General features: G+C 42.5%; 1 protein-coding gene across 18 annotated transcripts in view; it reads left to right on the top strand.

Annotated features, from left to right (window-relative positions):
* The window catches only part of CCDC91 (coiled-coil domain containing 91), a 143,253-nt gene that overhangs the window by 110,938 nt on the left and 11,123 nt on the right, over positions 1 to 21,192 (top strand). For 17 of the 18 annotated variants that reach the window (XM_077930843.1, XM_077930844.1, XM_077930848.1 and 14 more), the window contains one exon: positions 4,606 to 4,719. The exons of the other annotated variant lie outside the window; for it this stretch is intronic. In XM_077930843.1, the coding sequence (XP_077786969.1) occupies positions 4,606 to 4,719 (114 nt within the window). The remainder of the gene's footprint in view (positions 1 to 4,605; positions 4,720 to 21,192) is intronic. 18 annotated transcript variants of the gene reach the window in all.

The following is a 21,192-nucleotide window of genomic DNA, read 5'->3' on the forward strand; positions in this document are numbered from 1 at the left end:
AAAATGACATTTTGATGTGAGTTGATAGTTTTTTAAAATATAATTCAGTTGTAAAACAATACACAGATAGACCTAAATGAAGCATACAAACAATGCCATACTGATTTGTTCCACAATGATAACTTTACATTATAATCACCTGCAATGCTCCCACTGCTCACTTCTTACCAATTGTGCTAATATTGCTCCACCAGTGGTAGGTAAGTACTGGTGGCAGGCAGCGTAGAGAGTGGCTGGCAGGCAGGCAACGAGAGCAGAGGCTGCGCTGAGCCAAGCCCAGGACAGCTGCCAGCCACTGCCTTCGTGGGTTGCAGTGTCAGTAGCTGCGGCGGCAGCAACCTCCTCATTCGATGAAAGGAACCTCTGAAGCCTGGCGCTGGGCTGGCTTCCTCCACCATGTACACATGCACACACACACTCCCCCCTCCTCCGAGAGACGTGTGCCCTCTCGGCTTCCCTCACATTACACGCTGCGCCCAACCTCAACTTGCCCTCCTTGTCGGGATGCCGAGAGGGCGGGAAGGGTTGGCTTCTGCTCGGCAACGGCCACCTCCTCTCTCTGTCTCTCTGTCCGGGCCGCGTGCGTGCTCCTCCCGCAGTCTCCTCCAGCTCCCTTTCCATTCCGAGTGGCTCTGTTGTTGCTGCTGCTGTGCCCGCCTCAAAGTTTGGCCGGCAGCTCCTGCAATAATATTTTTATTTATGGACATATTTTTAGTCGATTTTGCGCGCCCCCTTGCCTGTGCCCTTGTCGTGGCCGGCGAGGCAGCGGCGGTAGCACTTGGGTCCTCCTCCCCCAGCGGGGACTGTGGCCATGGGGGCTCCCAACTCCAGCTCTCTCTCCCCCCCCCCCGTGGTGGTTCATTCCCCCCCCCAAATATAGTCCAGCCCCCCACAAGGTCTGAGGGACAGTGAACCAGCCCCCTGCTGAAAAAGTTTGAGGACCCCTGACCTAAACAATCAAATACACTAAACAGGGAGCTGGTTCATGTGAAAAAAATGATATTTGTAACTCTTGGTTGTATATTTGGATAATCCTTAAATTACTTACTGTTGTGGTTAATTGTGGATTATGCCAGTAAAGAAACTGTGCATCATGAGTGTCGGCTAAGTGCTGGATCTCTTGAGCTTTTTTTATCCACCAGGTGTTTTTCAGTTCTCTGGTTCATCTTTGAACCTCAGCCTTAGCGTTGGCATAGGTTTTTTTCTTAGTGGCATAGTTTCTATCTCTTTGCCAGATCTAAAAGGCCTTCCTTTTCTTGTCAATCATGCGTTCAATCTCACTGTCATTCTCATCAAACCAGTCCTGGTGTTTCTTGGTTTGGTATCTAATAGTTTGTTCACAGGTTGCAATAATGGATGTTTTTAGCTTGGTCCAGTGTTCCTTGATGTTATCAGGACCTGAAAGCAGAAGGTCCTTAAGAATCATTTGGAAGCAATCCCGCTTAATGGGATCTTGAAGGGCTTGAGTGTTCATTTTGCGCCTTAGTATAATCTTGATAGCCATCGTGGAGCGTATTAATCAGTGATCTGTCCAGCAGTCGTTGGCGCTTGTCATAGCTCTGGTAAGGAGCACATCACGGCGATCTTTAGCACGGACAATAACATAGTCTAAGAGGTGCCAGTGGTTTGACCGAGGATTCCTCCATGAAGTTATAAATTTATTTTTCTGTCGAAAGAGTGTGTTGGTAATAACAAGGTTGTATGCTGCACATATCGTCAAAAGTAAGATTCTGTTCTGGTTGCTCTTGCCAACTCCTTCTTACCCAATAGTCCCAAGCCACAGATCAAAATTTCACCCAACTCTTGCATTAAAATCACCCAGGAGGATAATTTTTTCTTCCTTAGGCGTCTCTGATAGGATGGTATCCAGCTGAGAGTAAAATTTTTCTTTAATGTCTTCATCGGCATCCAGTGTTGGTGCATAAGTACTTAGAATAGTAGCCTTTTGGTTTTTGGTGACCTTTATTCGAAGGGTTGAGAGTCTCTCATTAATGCCGGTAGGAACTTCTGACAGGAGCTTCACAGGGTCGTTTTTGATGGCGAAGCCTACCCCATGTATTTGATGTTCTTGTTCAGATAGACCTTTCCAGAAGAATGTGTAGCCTCCTTTTTCTTCCTTTAGTTGTCCCTTGCCTGCTCTTCGAGTTTCTTGAAGCGCTGCAATATTGATGTTAAAACATCGTAGCTCTCTTGCAATGATGGCAGTTCTGCATTCAGGACGCTCACTGTCTGTGTTATCTGACAAAGTCCGTAAGTGTCAGTGTTATCTGACAAAGTTCAATTGTCTTTTACAACCGCTAGGTGGTGACCCGACTGGGTGCGGTAATCCAGTTATGGAAAAAGGGAGGCAAACTATGTTTAGGGCACCTTTTCTAGCCCCTCCCCCTTTTCAGGGTGAGCAGAGTAGATCCTAAAAAGGGCTGATCAGTCATGGATACAGCTGCCAAGCTGCTCAACTCCCTCATTCCTTGAGTCGGAACAACTGAATCTGTATCCACCGTCCATGTGCTGGTTCATGATGACTAGGGGCTTCCAGATTTCATGATCTTGCCCCCGTTACCATTTGCCGATCGCCATGGAGCTTAGGACTTGCTGATCAGAAGGTTGGCGGTTCGAATCCCCGTGATGGGGTGAGCTCCCGTTGCTCGGTCCCAGCTCCTGCCCACCTAGCAGTTCGAAAGCATGTCAAAGTGCTAGATAAATAGGTACCGCTCCGGCGGGAAGGTAAATGGCGTTTCTGTGTGCTGCTCTGGTTCGCCAGAAGCGGCTTAGTCATGCTGGCCACGTGACCCGGAAGCTATACACTAGCACCCTCCGCCAATAAAGCGAGATGAGTGCTGCAACCCCAGAGTCAGTCACGACTGGACCTAATGGTCAGGGCCCCCTTTACCTTTATGGGACTTTTGGGGTTTGGGTTGGGTTTTTAGAAGACCACAAAGACCATCTATGGGCCAATAAATCATGGCATATGCCCCCTACGCTCAGCAGATGGTATCACACTTCTAAAAGATAAAGAAGCTATTGCACTGCGCTGGAAAGAACATTATCAACATCTCCTTAACCGCAACTCCCCCATAGCTGCTGAGGTCCTCTCAGAAATTCCGCAAAAACAAGTTAGAGATGAGCTCGCAATATCTCTAAATCTGGGAGAGTTGTGTACAGCTATTAACCAAATGAAAAACAACAAAGCCAATGGACCTGATGGGATATCTGCCGAAATCTTCAAAGTGGGTGGAATTGAATTTACACAACAACTTCACAAGCTCATTAAAAAAATCTGGGAAAGTGGAGAAATCCCAGCAGACTTTAGGGATGCCAAAATTATCAATCTCTTTAAGAAAGGTGACAGAACTGATTGTGGAAACTATCAAGGCATCTCTCTATTAGCTGCGGCCAGCAAAATTCTTGCAAGGATCTTAGCAAACCACCTCATAACAATATCCGAGGTGACCCTTCCTGAATCCCAAAATGGTTTTCGGCCTTCTAGGGGGACAGTGGACATGATTTTCACTGCTCAACAGCTTTAAGAAAAATGCAGAGAGCAAAATCAACCCCTGTATATGGTGTTTATTGACCTGACTAAGGCTTTTGACACTGTAAATCGTAATGCCCTGTGGACTGTCCTTCTGAAAATTGGCTGCCCTTCTGAAAATTGGCTGAAGTGCGGAGTGTTTGAGGACTGGGACATTCGCAGGGAAACCAAAATACTTGTTTACAAAGCTGTTGTACTGCCAACCTTACTATATGCTTGTGAAACATGGCCCACTTATAAGCGCCACCTCCAACTCCTCGAAAGATTCCATCAACGGTGTCTCCGAAAAATTTTACACATCACTTGGGAAGACAGGCAAACTAATATCAGTGTACTGGAAGAAGCAAAGATCACCAGTGTTGAAGCAATGATTCATCAACATCAGCTTCATTGGACTGGTCATGTTGTGCAGATGCCTGATGATCGTCTTCCAAAGCAACTACTCTATTCCGAACTTAAAAATGGAAAGCGTAATGCTGGCGGTCAACAAAAGTGGTTTAAAGACTGTCTCAAGGCAAATCTAAAAAAATGTAGTATAAAACACTGACAACTGGGAAACACTGGCCTGCGAGCACTCCAGTTGGAGAACAGCCTTTACCAAAAGGTGTCATGGGCTTTGAAGACACTCGAACTCAGGACACAAGGGAGAAACATGCTAAGAGGAAGGCAGGCCTGGCAAATCCACACCGTGATCAACTCGCATCCAGAAACCAATGTCCCCACTGTGGAAGGACGTGTGGATCCAGAATTAGCCTCCACAATCACTTACGGACACACTGTTAAAACCGTGTTTATGGAAGACAATCTTACTCGCCAAAGAAGAAGATGCCAGTAAAGAAAGTGCTACTTTCTAATGTTATTGTAAAGCAACAAGGAATGCTTAAGGCTAGTAATAAAGTAATAACCATGTGTTGCAAAGATATTTGTTTATTTTTCAGAAGCTGATGTCCAAAGCATTTATGTGCTGAGGCAGGTGTGTGAGAGGAGGAAAATCTCCTTTATCTCACTATGTATATGAGGGTGAATATTTGAAGCAAACTCTTTACACACTGTAACTCTTATTTTTTTCATAGTCAATTGTAAAAGCAGCCATTTTAGAAGAGCAAGAAAAAAGTGAAAAAGCTATAGAAAAAGCTGTGAAGCAAACAAGAGAAGAGCTGATGGAATATATCAAGGAACAGAAAAGGGTAAGCAGCAGTCTTACACGACAGTTGACGTTGATGCTAGAGAGAAATTATTAGCTCTGTGTAATCTTTTGAGAAGATGTACAGTAAATGTTCTGGGAGCTTTGCTGAATGGCATGAATCATAGAGTGTACTGTGTATCCCTGCCACATGCTATTGATTAGGAATCACCATATTTTTCGCTCTATAAGACGCACCCGACCATAAGACGCACCTAGTTTTAGAGGAGGAGAACAAGAAAACAAAATTCTCTCCCTCTCTGCGCATTTCTCCTCCTGCTTCACTGAAGGGGTGCTGCGCAGAGAGGGAAAGCTGTGCAGCGCCTCTCCAGTGAAGCGAAGCCAGAAGAGCAAGAGGGATCGGTGCGCACCGACCCCTTTTGCTCTCCTGGCTTCAGCGAAAGCAATTCAAAGCCTCCGGAGCGCTTCGTGTTGCTTTCACTGAAGCCATGGGGCCTGCATTCACCCCATAAGATGCACACACATTTCCCCTTACTATTTAGGAGGGGGAAAGTGCGTCTTATAGAGCGAAAAATACGGTAAACAAAAAAAGACTTCTTGTGCAAATGTGAAATGTCATACTGGTGTAATTACCAAGTTTAAGCAAAGACCACTAGTTCCAGCACAAACAAAACTAGGATACTATCAGTTGCCTACTTATGTCATGGATTCTTTTCTTCTTAACACACTGACAAATGGAAGTTTATTAATTTCCAACCTTTTCCAGAGTCATATGTTTAGAAAGTTCATGTACCAACACAAAATATGTATAAATGTGTGACTAGATTCCATAAACTAGTGGTCACAAACAAGAAGCTATGTTCTTGAAATGTTGTGGAGTGTGCAAGAATGTTTAAAAACATTGGTATTTTTTCTGTTGTCTAGGGAGTGAGCAATTTTACGAGGGTTCTTTGTTAATATAGAATTTAGAAATTTACCTTGACAATAGGGGGATGTTATGGTTATAATAGCAACTGTCAAGCTGGTCAATTACAGATAAGGGGAGCATGTGGGTTCTAAGAACTGGAGGGGCTTTGTTATCTATTCACTATAGATCTGAGTTCTTCATAAGAAACAAAGGGAGCCTCCACCATTAAGGTTTAAATTATGGATATATTAATGCAAGCTTAATGGTTGTACACGTTCTCTAAAATAAATTCATTTTCTGGTCAACCTGCCATCTCTATCACCAGTTGCTTTGATTGTAAGCAGCTGGGATGACTGTAAATGCATGAGGCACAACCCAACATGAAGCTCTGCTTCCCACTGAAATCAATGGATTGTGCCCCATGTTTGTAGAATCATTGTAATAATATTGAATTATTAAAGGTAATTAATTATGTTCCAACAGCAAGTTAATGGCATATCACAGAATACAGTGGTACCTCGGGTTTCACACACCTCGGGTTACAAACACTTCAGGTTACAGAAGCTTCAGGTTACAGACTCCACTAACCCAGAAGTAGCACCTCGGGTTAAGAACTTTACCTCAGGATGAGAACAGAAATAGTGTGGCTGCGGCAGTGGAAAGCCCCATTAGCTAAAGTGATACCTCAAGTTAAGAACGGTTTCAGGTTAAGAACGGACCTCCGGAACGAATTAAGTTCATAACCAGAGGTACCACTGTAATGCATACAATATTTTTTTCTGTGGGTTGTTTGCCTGCCCTATTCCACACCTACAAATAACAACTCTACTATCCAGATTTTGAAAAGGACATTAATAAAATTCATACTGAAACACCAATATAAAATTAAAATTACTTCATGCTTGCTTAGCACAGAATCAAATAAAAATGCTTTATAGTTCTTCTGGAAAATGTTCAGGCTTTGATTTTGCCAATACTCTAGTGTTAAGGGAATTCTGTGTTGTTAGGCAGCCACCAATGGTGTTTTTCATCCTGTAGTGGCAATATAGGGAATGAGAATCTATTTACCTACATGAAATATTTTCATTTTAAACCTATGGTCCTTACCCGCCATGCATTGTAAAAAGTTACAACAGCTAGGTGTTTCTGTGCATTTGTAAGTGTATTTGCTTTGCAACTGTCCTAGCTGAATATGATTAGTCTTTTTCCAAGTCAGACCATCGGTCAAGCCAGCCCATTGTTTGCCTGCTTCAGACTTCCAATCCTACCTTGCAGAGTTGCACTTGCAATTCTGTGGTGCAGTGTGAATCATTATGAACTAATATAAAACACTTAGAGAAAGCATTGTAGAGCATAGTTTTAACTGAAAGTGTCAGCATTTTGCTAGTCCTTGGGGAAGATTCAGCTCCAGCATCAGAAAGGAATTACGCTTCCTTGCATAATTTTGTTTTGTTTTGTTTTGTTTAGTGGAAGGGTATTATGTTGGTTAGCAGTAACAATTAATCCCTAAATTATTGAATTTATAGAGTAACTTAATAAAAGACATTGGCTTGGATCCTAAGATAACTTAAGTTCAAGGAAGAGAAGCTCCCCCCTCCCCCCCCCTTGCAGCCATCTGCAACCCCGAAGAGTTTCTCCAGTTGGTTGTGGGGCGGGGGGCAGGCTCCTGAGCAATGTGGCATGTGATGCAGGAGGCTGCTGAGGAAGCAGGGGGGGAAGAAACTTCCTCAAGTTAGCATCTCAGGATCCAACCTGCTATTTTGTTCGCAACAAATTTAAAGCAAAAAGATGATTTTAGTAATAATGTGTTTGCATTGTCATATTAAAGGAACAAGGTACATGTTTTGTGGGCACATGGCAAGCAGCTAAAAATATTCTAACATATCCAGGCATGAGAAATTTTGGGAATGCCTACATTGGTTTACAATGAGGATATTCTTTTCAACAGCTGGAATGAGCTGTAGAGTTCCATTTCATACAGAACACATGCCTGCAAATTCTGATGATTTTGCTCATTGATGTGAAGGCATGGGGCATGGGCTCAGATGAACAGATGGCCACCTGTGAAGCATGATTCCTGTCTCCTGCCCCTTCTTAGGTGATGGTGCCCCGATAGTCAATGTGCTTCCACTGGTGACAGGTCTCTTTCCTATAAGCAACCCTTAGTGTCCATTCTCCTTGGCCACCTCTACTCTTTATATGGCAATGGAGAGGGTAGGGGACTGTCAGGCAGCAGTGCTGTACCCTGCTTTCTACAATACCATTTTCCTGTTGATTCTGTTCTTGTAAGTTGTCAAGAAATTGACTCGGTAAAATTTCAAAACATTGGCAAATCTCAAGGAATAGTCCCTTCTCTCTCTAGCAATTGGCTATTTAATGCCTTCCATTTAAAAATAGTTTTCAATTTTTTGTTTTCATTGCTTTTAGTTCCCATAGCATAGCTTAAACTATTTTATGTCAGCATAGATTTTCTTGTTGACTAAGAATAAATCAGTTTGTCTGTTCTCCACACATTATGGCTTAAGTTCATATTGCAGCCTGGTTTCACCCACTTATTTGTCATTCTGACTAGTGGATGAATAACCAAAATATTGAAATTGGGTATTTCCTGTCGTAAGTGAAGTCCTGGACTAAACATTATCCTTGAAGTATTTCTCATAATTTTAATAAATGTGTGTGTAGTCATGCACTTTCTTATCTTCTTTATAGTCAAAGTGGGAGTAAACCAGCACACTAGAAGTTAAAGCAGAGCAATTACCAGTATCACCTGCTGAGCAGGCCATTTAAGCAGGCTCTTTAAAATGATGAAATGTTCAGAGTGATGGTTGTTTTTATGATTTCAAAGTTCAAGACCCACCACAGCTAGTCAATGTTAAGTTTTCCCTATTGACTGTGACACCCAGCTTTCTCTAATAAAATACTTTTTGTTTCCTGACAACTAAATGAATTGGATAAACACTGAACGTGCTCTGATAATACATGAGCAATTTCTAGCAACTTCAGAGAGCTTAGTTTGGCTCTCATATTGAAACAAAATCCACACTTTCTAAATAATTCCCATATTATTATTACTTGTTTATATGCACACCCTTGTCACTTAGCTATTCCTCTGCAATTTTAAGGCCAAAGCTTGGCTGAAAGATATATCAATTGTAATCAAAGTTACTGTGTTCATTTCTATTGCATTGTGAATTCCACTTCCGTGTCTCATAGCCTCTACAGGAGAGTAAGACCAAACACACCAGATGTCCAAACATATAAGATATCACACTGCCTGATTAATATTAAGGAAATAACATTGCTACTTTGCTGGTTCGCTATCTCAATATTCATCAATATAAATCAAATTCATCATTCATGTCTTTGTTCTTAAACTAAGTTACAAGCTAATTACAACCAACTAGGTTGTTGTTTTTTTAAGGCTAATAATTTGATATTACCATACTTGCCTTTTCTGTTGTAGCAGTATTTTACAAGATAGAAAACAAATGTGATTTCCTTAATAATTTGGTGTTCATCAGTAGTTTGGGGTTACGCCCCTTATTTTGGCTTTTAGCGCAGAACTGATACAAACCTTGTGGTAGGTAATAGGTAAAGGTAAAGGACTCCTTGACTGTTAAGTCCAGTCAAAGGTGACTATGGGGTTGCAGCGCTCATCTCGCTGTCAGGTCGAGGGTGCCGGCATTTGTTGGCAGACAGCTTTTCTGGTTCATGTGGCCAGTATGACTAAACCGCTTCTGGCGCATCGGAGCACTGTGACAGAAACCAGAGTGCACGGAAACACCATTTACCTTCCCGCCACAGCAGTACATATTTATCTACTTGCACTGGCCTGTTTTCGAACTGCTAAGTTGGCAGAAACTGGGACAGAGCAATGGGAGCTCATCCCGTTATGCAGATTCGAACCACCAACCTTCTGATTGGCAAGCCCAAGAGGCTCAGTGGTTTAGACCACAGCACAACCCACGTCCCTTGAACAAAGGATTCTAATTTGTGTTCTCCATTGGCCCATCCCTTTTTCTTCACCATTATTGAAGCATTTACTGTTATTTTTGTAGATGATGTATTCACATCTACAAAGTCACCAGTCACCTTTGTTTTCATTACTTCTTCTCCTACTTTGCCAACTCTAGAATTTCAAGCAGCCTGACAGTCATTGTAGGAAGCAGCACCAATGTGCTTCAAGCAGTCTTCAAACCTCTAAACATACCGCATTTTTTGCTCTATAAGACTCACTTTTTCCCTCCTAAAAAGTAAGGGGAAATGTGTGTGCGTCTTATGGAGCGAATGCAGGCTGCGCAGCTATCCCAGAAGCCAGAACAGCAAGAGAGATTGCTGCTTTCACTGTGCAGCGATCCCTCTTGCTGTTCTGGCTTCTGAGATTCAGAAAAAAAAATTTCTTGTTTTCCTCCTCCAAAAACTAGGTACGTCTCGTGGTCTGGTGCGTCTTATAGAGCGAAAAATACGGTATATTACATAGACAGCAAGGAACACTGAGGAGAAAGATGTCAAGAGAAGGATGCCAAAATAATGGTGGTTTTCTGAAAAACATTGCCATCCAGTATTATGAAGTGCATACAAAATAACTCTCATGTAATGGCCTATGTTGTTAGGAGTCCTAAAAATTGAGTCCATAATTAGCAGATTGAAAATCAGTTTTGAAGAGGATAATAGATGGAATAAAACAATAAAAAGAATAAAAGAAGAGGAGACTGGGATACTGTTCTTTAAAAGAAATTAGAAAGAACAAAAGCATTTAAAGCGGTGTCAATTATTAGCACACCTTGCTTTAGAATAAATACTATAATTTCTTAGCATGACAAACTCACTATAAACACTTTCCAATCTATAATTATTCTTCAGTTTTGAATTTTATCAAGATTATAGAAAATAGCTGTAAATGAAAAAAAATATGGAAGTTTGCATGTAAGAGGATAATAAATCATATTCAGAGTACCTTCTACTCATCATCTTACTGTTCTCATTGTCTGAAATGATTCCATGATCTAGTTTTAAATTCTGAAAGTTCCCAGTCTCCTGCTCCGTGCTTTTGTTACTTTAAGAATGCTAGCTTGGGGCTAATATCTCTTACTTCAGACATGCATTATATATATTTTTAATGTTCCATTTGTAAGGTCTGCTGTAAACACTGACAGCATGCAAGATGGATTTGGGCTATGCTCTGATCATAGAATCGTAGAGTTGGAAGAGACCACAAGGGCCATCGAGTCCAACCCCCTGCCAAGCAGGAAACACCATCAGAGCACTCCTGACATATGGTTGTCAAGCCTCTGCTTAAAGACCTCCAAAGACGGAGACTCCACCACACTCCTTGGCAGCAAATTCCACTGTCGAACAGCTCTTACTGTCAGGAAGTTCTTCCTAATGTTTAGGTGGAATCTTCTTTCTTGTAGTTTGGATCCATTGCTCCGTGTCCGCTTCTCTGGAGCAGCAGAAAACAACCTTTCTCCCTCCTCTATGTGACATCCTTTTATATATTTGAACATGGCTATCATATCACCCTTTAACCACCTCTTCTCCAGGCTAAACATGCCCAGCTCCCTTAGCCGTTCCTCCTTCAGCAATCCTTTTTATCAAATGCAGATTTGGCAGCAGATATTTTGTACCTCTATAACCTCAAGATTGTCCATATGGGACTGATCTGGAGAAACTGTTTCTGCTGCTGTCAAAGGTTAGAACACATCTCCTTTGGCCCCAGTTATAGTATACAACAAAAATGGCATTGCTTCCTATTATCCCTCCTGCATATAGGCAATAAGGGGAGCCAAGTATGAATTCTCAGGTGTGTTTGGAAATTGGAAATACCACATGCAAGCTAGATTTTTCTTTTTTATAGGGTAAACTAATTTCTTCTTTAAGTCATGTCCATGGATTGTCTTCTCTTGGTCATTCGGATTCATCTTAACCTGATAATATCCTTTGGTTAAATCTAAACACGTGATGTAATGACATCGCCCACTGGTCTCTATCAGATCATCCAATCATGGCATGGGATACGCATCTGCTTTGGTGACATGGTTCAGTTTTCTGAAATCCAAACAAAAGTGTACTGATCCATCGGGCTTGTCCAATAGCACTATAGGAGCTGCCCAAGGGCTTTCTGAAAGTGCAATAATTCCCGCTTTTAACATGTCCCGCACCTCATTGCAAACCTTCTCCACATACCCTCCTGTTATACAGTAGAGGTTCACAGCAATGGGTTTGGCTTCCCCTGTGTCTATCCGATGTTCCACACCCTTGGCCACTCCTGGAATATTACTGAACAAGGATTCATATTCCTGCAACATCCGTTTTGTACGTGTAATACCCATATGCGCTCCAAATAGACTGTTGTGTGCTGCAGGATTTTGCCTCGGTATTCATGTGGGATTACTAAGTGACTTCTCACTTCTTCACACACACACACCCCCATGGTGGGGCAAGGACTTCTCAATATGAAAGGTCTCTGCTCAAACAAATCCGTTCTGGGCACTCAGGAGTTAATGGCCTCTCCGACTCGGCTGCCTCAAAGTACCTTTGTAACTCAGTATCTTCTTTTTGCTTTTTGGCAAAACTTGGGGTTTGACTTTTAGTCAAAGGAAACAAAAAGGTGTTTTTTCTTTCCTCACACTGATCATCCCCTTGCTGTCCTTCAGCATTGTTTGCCTCTGCTACTGTATCCACCCCCTCAGGATTAGGTGACTGTGGTCTCCCTTTTGCTCTGGTAACTATGAAAGTACTCTGCACATGTTCTAAAATGTCCCAACCAATGAGCACAGGGGCGGGAATTTCTTCCGAAAGGGCTACCTGCCACTTCCCTGCCCAGTTTTTGAACCTGACATCTATTTCTGCCACCTTCAGGATCTCTGCTTGTTTCGAAATTCCTTTTAATTTCATCACTTTTCCTGGAATTATGGCCTCATTCCTGATTATTTCCGGGTGGACTATGGTGACTTGCGATCCCGTGTCCTTTAACCCGAGATATCTTTTTCCGTCTATCCAGATATACTCTCCAGCGTTCTTCAACAAGAGATTATCTTGTTGAATCACATAACAGTGCAGGACTTGGGCCTCTACTACCTCAGCAGGCTCGGGCCTAGTTGGCCTGTCCGTTTCCTTGACAACCTGACTAGTTGGCCCCTGCTCCACAGGCTGGATACAATATGTCTGTTTCTGTGTGGTGCTATAACTAGATGTTTCTTTTCCTGGCTTACAATCAAAACTTTTATGACCTAATTTTACACATCTCCAGCATGAAATGTCTTTAGGTCCTGTATAACTTGTTTTATTGACTTTTCCCTCAGTAAACTCTGTATGGGTGTGTGCCTTCTCATGTGGGCTTTTTGATGAGGGGCTGCTTCTCTTATCGGTTTCTGAGGTAATATTTCCTTTGGTTTGATGAAATTTATTTTTGTTTGTTTCCCAATATCTCCCACCAAGTTTTGGCCCATCAAATCTGTGGTCTCTGATTTCATTTATTTTATCGGCTAAACCAGCTGCTTCCTCTATTGTCTTGGGGTTCCTTTCTTTTATCAGGTACTTCAATTGGCCATTTATTGTGTCATAAAATTGCTCCAACGCTATCACTTCTCTAATCTTAGGTACCGTGTCTGCATTCTCTTGCTCTAACCATCTTGTGAGGTAAGTTTTTATCTTTGCCCCCAGCTGCGCATAGGTTTCCTCCCTCACCTTTGTCTCACTTCTAAATTTTTTTCTCAACTGCTCTGAGGTAATCCCAAAGCGTGTGTATATTAACTGCTTGTACACATCAAAATTTCGGGATTTTTCCTCAGTCATTTGAGCGTATATTTTGGCTAGAGGACCGCTTATTCTAGCTCTCAAGATCATCATTTTATCTTCCTCTCTCACTTGAAAATCGTGACAGGCTCTCTCGAAGGATACTAGAAATGCTTCTGGGCTATCCTTATCTCTAAACTCAGGAAAGCGTTTTAAATCTATCTTTAGTTGATTCTGCCCATCAGTGTTATTACTATTATTACGATTTTCTAAAACTGTTAATTCCAACCGTCTCCTCTCTAACTGAAACCGCTGCTGTTCCCTTTCCTGCTCAGCCCTCAGTTTTTCTTTTTCCAATTCCTGCTCAAGCCTAAATTGTTCAGTTTCTTCCTCAGCCCTCAATTTTTCTTTTTCCAATTCTTGCTCAAGCCTCAATTTTTCTTGTTCAGTTCTATTTTTCTCAATTCTAATTTCAAGTTATATTCTTGTACTAATTTCCAAACTGACCCGAGCCCTTTCTTACTTTTGCCAATAAAACAGTTGTGGGAACTAGGCTGCATTTCCACACTGATCATGAAACCATACTTATTGCAAAACCTGTATTATGTTGAAGGTCAGTAATAAAAAGCAGAGAGATTACAACAATGTGTACATTGTTGTTGAGAAAAGTCTTCGTTGTTTTTTTCTTATCTTTTTCTTCTACAAACATGAAAAAAGAAGTTTCTAAGCAAGTACAGTTTAGACAATGTGAAAAATAATCCTGTGCGCATGTATTTGAGTTTAAAATTTGAGTGTTGCTATCTCTTTTCCCCTTTTCTGTGATTTAATATTACTGAACAACAAAAAAGGATCTTTGCTCTTCTTGTTCCTTAGTATTTGCATTGGCACTGGATGAGAGGCCTCAGCTACAGGTTAACATGCCAGCAACTGACTGCGGTGGGCAAACTTGAAGATTTAATTTCAGAAAGTGCGTTTGTGTTTTCCCAGAGGCCACGTTAATGATAGTCCTCCAAGCCCTGCATTTTACCACCAACACATGTTAACAGACCTGGTACTTGGTACTTTTTAAGAGAGTGGTGACACATGGAGTGTTTTTAAATAATTTCTTCACTCATTTGTTTGTTTGAACTTTCTGCATTGTTCTATTTATTTCCCACCCTCCAAAATACTTTAAAACCAAAAGCAATAAAGAATAATTTCACATTGGACTGATGTCACATCCAAATTTGGGGATAGAAATTCTGTAATCTATCTGCAATTGGAGAGATGTGTAATCGAACCCTAGAGCTCAAAGCATTGTAAACATCAGACACCACAGAACACAGATTGGCCCAGCTGATCCATACAAAGGAGGTCCTACAAGTGAGACTGGGTCGCTTTCCTCGTCCTCAGCATGACCTTGTGGCCACCATGCTGGTGCCAAGAGCGACAGTGCAATCAAGGTCACAGAGAGTTCCTGAGCTCAGTTTCCTGCTCATTCAGCTAGGCCTGTTTTGTGGCTTTCATAGGATTAAAGCAACATTTACATGAAGCATTTTCATGCTGCCGCTTACCCTAGCTCAAAAAGCAGTGTAAACCCAGAAGATTAAATAAGGGATTTGTGAGACGTTGTAATGTAAGATGAGTCTGTGCACCTGGCTGTCCTTGAAGAAGGCCAAATGAATCTAAAGAGAAGAAAGATTTGGATTTTTCATACACAGAAAAGTTGAATAGGCATTTGGAAATGTCACCTCTGTGGATTGTAATATTAGTGACATTGTCCTTATTACATGCACATGTAGTGCAGCTTGCTTATTTTTGTTCTGTCATTTATTCAAGACTTAAATAATTTGGTTCAGTAATTCATGCAATAGGGTGTTGGTGTACATTTTAATTTCTACAAAACTTGGGACAAATACATTAAACCGTAGCTGGGCTTCCAGTATTTTATGTGAACACTGCTATTAATGAAGTGTTTCACACACAGGCACACACGCATGCCATAGATACACCATGCGGTTTCCCCCAGCTCATTGCTCTCAAGCAGCACACTTCTTCCCACTCAGTAAGGAGGCAGGATAAAGGCCCTTCCTCCCCTCTTTTACATACCAAATATCTTTTTGAAGCGGTAATATTAAGGAAGTTAAATCTCTAGTCTTCTTCTAGTCCACCATCCTTACTGAGTGGAAAGAGGTTTTGCTGGTCCCATGCTGTGGAATACTCTTCCAACAGAGATTTGGCAGGTTTCCTTGCTTTTGACTTTTAGATGGCTCTTGAAGATTTTTTTTTTAATGCCAACAGGCCCAAGTGGTTGTTCAGAATTTCCTTCAGTAGCTACTCATTTCAATTATTGTTTTGTACTCCTTTTAATGGGTTTTATATTGTGGTATATAAATACTAGTATGAATAAATAAATGCATTCACTGGATGCATTGTTCTTTCACTGAAATTATGGGACTACATGTCATTTCATATGTTACCCTCATGATGAGAGATCAGATACAATAGTCTCCCTTTTCCCCTTAACAGCAGCATCACCCCATACTCTATCAAAACTGCTTTTGAAGCTCCATCCATATTTAAAAATCCATTTGCCTCCCTCTTTTAATGTGTTTTCATTTAAATAAAACAAGGGGGGGAATACAATAATGTGGCAAAAAATAGAATACAAATGACTATTATTACAATTACTATTATTATTATTATTAATTGCTTATAACCAGCCCATCTGGCTGGGTTTCCCCAGCCACTCTGGGCAGCTTCCAACAGGAGATTAGAAATACATTAAAACATCAGTCATTTTAAAAAAAAACAAAACAACTTCCCTAAACAGGGCTGCCTTCAGATGTCTTCTAAACGTCAGATAATTATTTATTCTCTTGACATCTGATGGGAGGGTGTTCTACAGGGCGGGAGCCACTACCGAGAAGGCCCTCTGCTTGGTCCCCTGTAACTTTACTTCTCATAGTGAGGGAACCGTCAGAAGTGATGAAAGCCATGTTAAAAAGAATTGGCAGATAAGAGTTGGATAAAAAACATCACTACTGCCCCACCACTGTTACACATTCCTGTTTTGAGTGGGACAGCCGATTATCAGAAGCTGTCCCATTGCTGGAGGGGTAAAGTGTGGGGGGGGACAAGAGCTTTAAATCAGACCAAACAGGATATGCAAAAAGGCACAACAACCTATATTCCATGCTATGCTGCTGGTTAACTCTGAGAGTATTTCCCCCCCCTTCAATTATCGTTTGCTTTACTCATTTCTCTACCCTGAATTAAATGGCAATGCACTTGCAGCAACAAGAGTGCCTGGAATGCCAAATAAATCCCTCTGGTGACAAGGACAACAGTAACCCTGTGGATTTCATCATCATCAACAGATCCTGCTTAGTAGCCCCCTGCTCCTGTCGCCTAGAGACTCTCTCCTCCTGGCATGTGTGCAAAGCCCCATGTTCTGAATCTAGGCACCCAGCTGACTCTGGTCAATTACCCACAAGTGGGTCAGATCTATTTTTCACCTTCGATAGTTATGAGGGTAAGTAGGAAAGAAGATTATTGAATGCCACCTTAGAGGAAAAATGGAATGGATATACATGTAATACTGATGTAGAATATTAAGAATAAATAGTCCATATCCAGCTTGCCTATCTCTGAGGGGTGTGGATACAACCAGAATATTAAGACTTACAAAAAATGGACTTTGACTGTAGGTCCTTCGAAAATCCAGTATGTGGTTGCTTGATGGGACAGGCTAGCCTGCGCAAAGTGTTGACTGCACCATCCTACTTTTTCGCAGTAGCATTTTCAGTTTGCCAAAGTGTTTTTTAGTCTTTCTCTCTTCTCAACAACCCTAAAAAGTATATCAAATAAAAGAATAATAGCATCTTAAAATACTTATCCATCCTCACATACAACCCATTCTCTGTTTCTCAGTCCCCCTTAGTAAAGGTAAAAGGACCCCTGACTGTTAAGTCCAGTCGCAGACGATTCTGGGGTTGCGGCGCTCATCTCGGTTTACAGGCTTTTGTCCGCTTCTGCAGACAGTTTTTCCGGGTCATGTGGCCAGCATGACTAAGCCGCTTCTGGCGAAGCCAGAGCGCACGGAAACACCGTTTACCTTCCTGTTGGAACAGTACCTATTTATCTACTTGCCCTGCGTGCTTTCGGTAGTAGTAGTAGTGTTTGAATTTATACCTGGGGATCTCAGGGCGGTTCACAAAATAAAATCAAGATATAAAACCACAAAATACATAATAAAAATAAAACCAACAACCCAATAACCGCCCCCTACACACAAAAAGACATTTTAAAAGGGCATATGATGTAAATCGGATTAACCAAAGACCTGGTTAAAAAGGAACGTTTTTGCCTGGCACCTAAAGGTGTACAATGAAGGTGCTGGGCAAACTTCCCTAAGGAGAGCATTCCACAGATGGGGAGCCACTGCAGAGAAGGCCCGTTCTCACGTTGCCACCATCCGGACCCCTCAAAGAGAGGGCACACAAAGGAGGGCCTCTGAAGATGATCTCAGGGTCTGGGTAGGTTCATATGGAAAGAGGCGGTCCTTGAAGTATTGCAGTCCTGAGGCTTTATAGGTCAAAACCAGAATTCTGAATTGAGCCTGGAAACTACTTAGTAGCCAGTGCAGTCAGACCAGGATTGGTGTAATATGCTCAAACCGTCTTGCTCCGCTGAGCAACCTGGCCGCTGAATTCTGCACTAGCTGAAGTTTCCGAACCGTCTTCAGAGGCAGCCCTACGTGGAACGCATTGCAGTGATCTAACCCTGAGGTTACCAGAGCATAGACAACAGTAGCTAGGCTATCCCTGTCCAGATAGGGGCGTAACTGGGCCACCAGCTGAAGCTGATGGAAGGCGCTCTGGGCCACTGAGCCCACCTGAGCCTCGAACGACAGCAAAGGATCCAGGAGTACCCCCAAGCTACGAACCTGCTCCTTCAGGGGAAGTGTAACCCCATCAAGAGCAGGCAACCTCCCAGCCATCTGGTCTAGGGTGCCTCAGTCTTATATGGATTGAGCTTCAGTCTGTTGGCTCTCATCCAGTCCATTACCGAGGCAGGACACTGGTCCAGCACTTCCACTGCCTCACCTGCAGATGTAAAGGAGAAATAGAGCTGGGTGTCATCAGCATACTGCTGACAACATACTCCGAACCTCCGGCTAACCCCACCCAGCGGTTTCATGTAAACAACATGGGCGATAGGATTGAGCCCTGCGGTTTCCACAGGGCTGAATAGCATTCCCCAAGTAATAGAACCACCACAAAGTGGTGCCACCCACCCCTAGTACGGAGAGTCACTCCAGAAGGGTACCATGGTGGATGGTATCAAAGGCCGCTGAGAAGTCGAGAACAATTAACAGGGACATGTTTCCCTTGTGTGTGTCTCGACAGAGGGACCAAAGCTGTTTCTGTTCCCAAACCAGGCCTAAACCCCGATTGAAAAGGATCCACAAAATCAGTTTCTTCCAAAAGCACCTGGATCTGGTCTGTGACCACTCGCTCCAGAACCTTGCCCAGGAAAGGGAGATTAGCAACTGGCCAGTAGTTAGGTTTTCTGAATCCAGGAAAGGTTTCTTAAGGAGTGGTTTTACCACTGCCTCCCCCTCTAATGACTACTTCCCTGGCCCAGCCAGCTGTTCCCTCCTTGCTGGTTTTATCAGCCAAGAGGGGCAAGTGGTCACCCTGACTGATCCGAGCACCTTGTCCACATCCACGAGCCAGCTGAAACTCATCCAACACAACTGGACTAGACTGTGCTCTGGACACCCCATGAGATTCATCTGCTATAACAGCAGAGTCAAGGTCTTGGTGGATGCAAGCAATTTTATCCTCAAAATGCTTTGCAAACAAGTCACAGCAAGCTACCAGCAAGCTACCATTGGTTCTATCACCTCCTTTGGGCCAGCTTGTAAAAGGCCCCGTACAACCCAGAAAAGTTCTGCCAGACAACATAATGAGGATGCCACGGAGGCAGCAAAGTACAGTGGTACCTTGGTTCTCAAACTTAAGCCATTCCGGAAGTCCGTTCCAAAAACAAAGTGTTCCAAAAACAAAGCATACTTTCCCATAGAAGGAAATGCAAAATGGATTAATCCGTTCCAGACTTTTAAAAACAATCCCTAAAATAGCAATTTAACATGAATTTTACTATCTAACGAGACCATTAATCCATAAAATGAAAGCAATAATCAATGTACAGTACTATAAAATAAATAAGACAGTATTGTAGATGATAAAATTTAAAATTATTTTTTTTTTCTTACCTGCACTGATGATAGTCATTGTTTGGATTTTATCCATTTCTGCAGTCACACAATCAATCAATCAATCAATCAATCAATCAGTAGCTGAACTGGGTTCCACACAGTCACAAAAACAAATTAACCAAAAAAGCCTCAGAAATAAAGATGCAAAATAAATAGCAAAAATAAAAGTGCCAAACATAATCCATTCCAGAAGTCCATTTGACTTTTGAAATGTTCAAAAACCAAGGCGCAGCTTCTGATTGGTGCAGGCGCCCCGGAAACAATAGCTGACAGCCACATTTGGCTTCCAAAAAACGTTCGAAAACACTTCCAGGTTTTTGGTGTTTGAGAACCAAGGCTGTTTGAGTACCAAGGTGTTTGAGAACCAAGGTACCACTGTATGCCTTCTTTGCTGCCTTCACTGCCACTAGGTAGGTTTGATAATGAGCTCTTGCCATTGTTCGGTTGAAGTCATTCGAATCTTTCCTCCACTTGTGTTCAAGCCATCTCCCAGCTTGTTTCCTCACCCTTATCTCCAGAGTATACCTGGGGGCCAATTGGGCTCCATGAAGTGGGAGAGGGCACTCAGGGGCAATCATGTCAATAGCCCAAGCCATTTGGGTGTTCCAGAGGTCAGAGGACAGGAGCACCAGTCATATCAGCTGGAAAAACCCCAGAGCCATTTAGAATCCCATCAGCCTCCGAGGGCAGACCTTCCTAATAGCCTCTGAGGACAGGAAAAGGTGCTGACATCCTAAATCTCAACAGGAAGTGATCTGACCACAACCAGGGACTGGTCTTCCTGCCCAGTCGAGAAAACAAGATCCAGAGTGTGGCCTGCCATGTGCATTTGGCTATGTTATGCTGGCCATGACTTTGTAACAACTAAAGCCAATATTCTTCCCCATATTTAATGCAGTATTGCATATGCAAAAAAGAGGCACTCCCAGGTATCAGTTGAGGGGTGGGAATTTCCTGTTCAGCCAGAAGAAGCAGTTGGCTTGTCCCATGATGATCTGGAGGGGGAGGGTGGGACAGGACAGCTGCTCCAGAGAAAACTACGAGAAAGGGAGGTGGCACCTGACATTTAAGGCAGGCCCTATATGCCTCTCCTGTTTTGCCTTTCCTGTGGAACACCACCATCTCATCCTTTCTTCGCTGAAGGAAGTGCATATGAACAGTTTTTCTGACCACCTTGCTTTCAGTAAAACATAATAAGAATTATATTATAGGAACAGTGTGATAGTGTTCTTGTTCCATGAGCAACTTGATCCTTTTGTGCTTACTTGATCCTTTTGTGCTTTGTTTGCTTGGTTGCCCACCACCACCCTCTATCCTTAAGCTAGTTCTGATTCCCCACCGCCCCAGATTTATAAATGGGAATATAAAGATACAGTGGTGCCTCTCAAGACGAAATTAATCCGTTCCGCGAGTCTCGTCGTCTTGCGGTTTTTTCGTCTTGCGAAGCACGGCTATTAGCGGCTTAGCGGCTATTAACGGCTTAGCGGCTTTAAGAAAAAGGAAACAAACGCACAAGAACTCGCAAGATGTTTCGTCTTGCGAAGCAAGCCCATAGGGAAATTCATCTTGCGGAACAACTCAAAAAACGGAAAACCCTTTCGTCTAGT

The sequence above is a fragment of the Podarcis muralis genome, chromosome 6 (assembly GCF_964188315.1).
Source record: "Podarcis muralis chromosome 6, rPodMur119.hap1.1, whole genome shotgun sequence".
NCBI classification, from domain to species: domain Eukaryota; kingdom Metazoa; phylum Chordata; class Lepidosauria; order Squamata; family Lacertidae; genus Podarcis; species Podarcis muralis.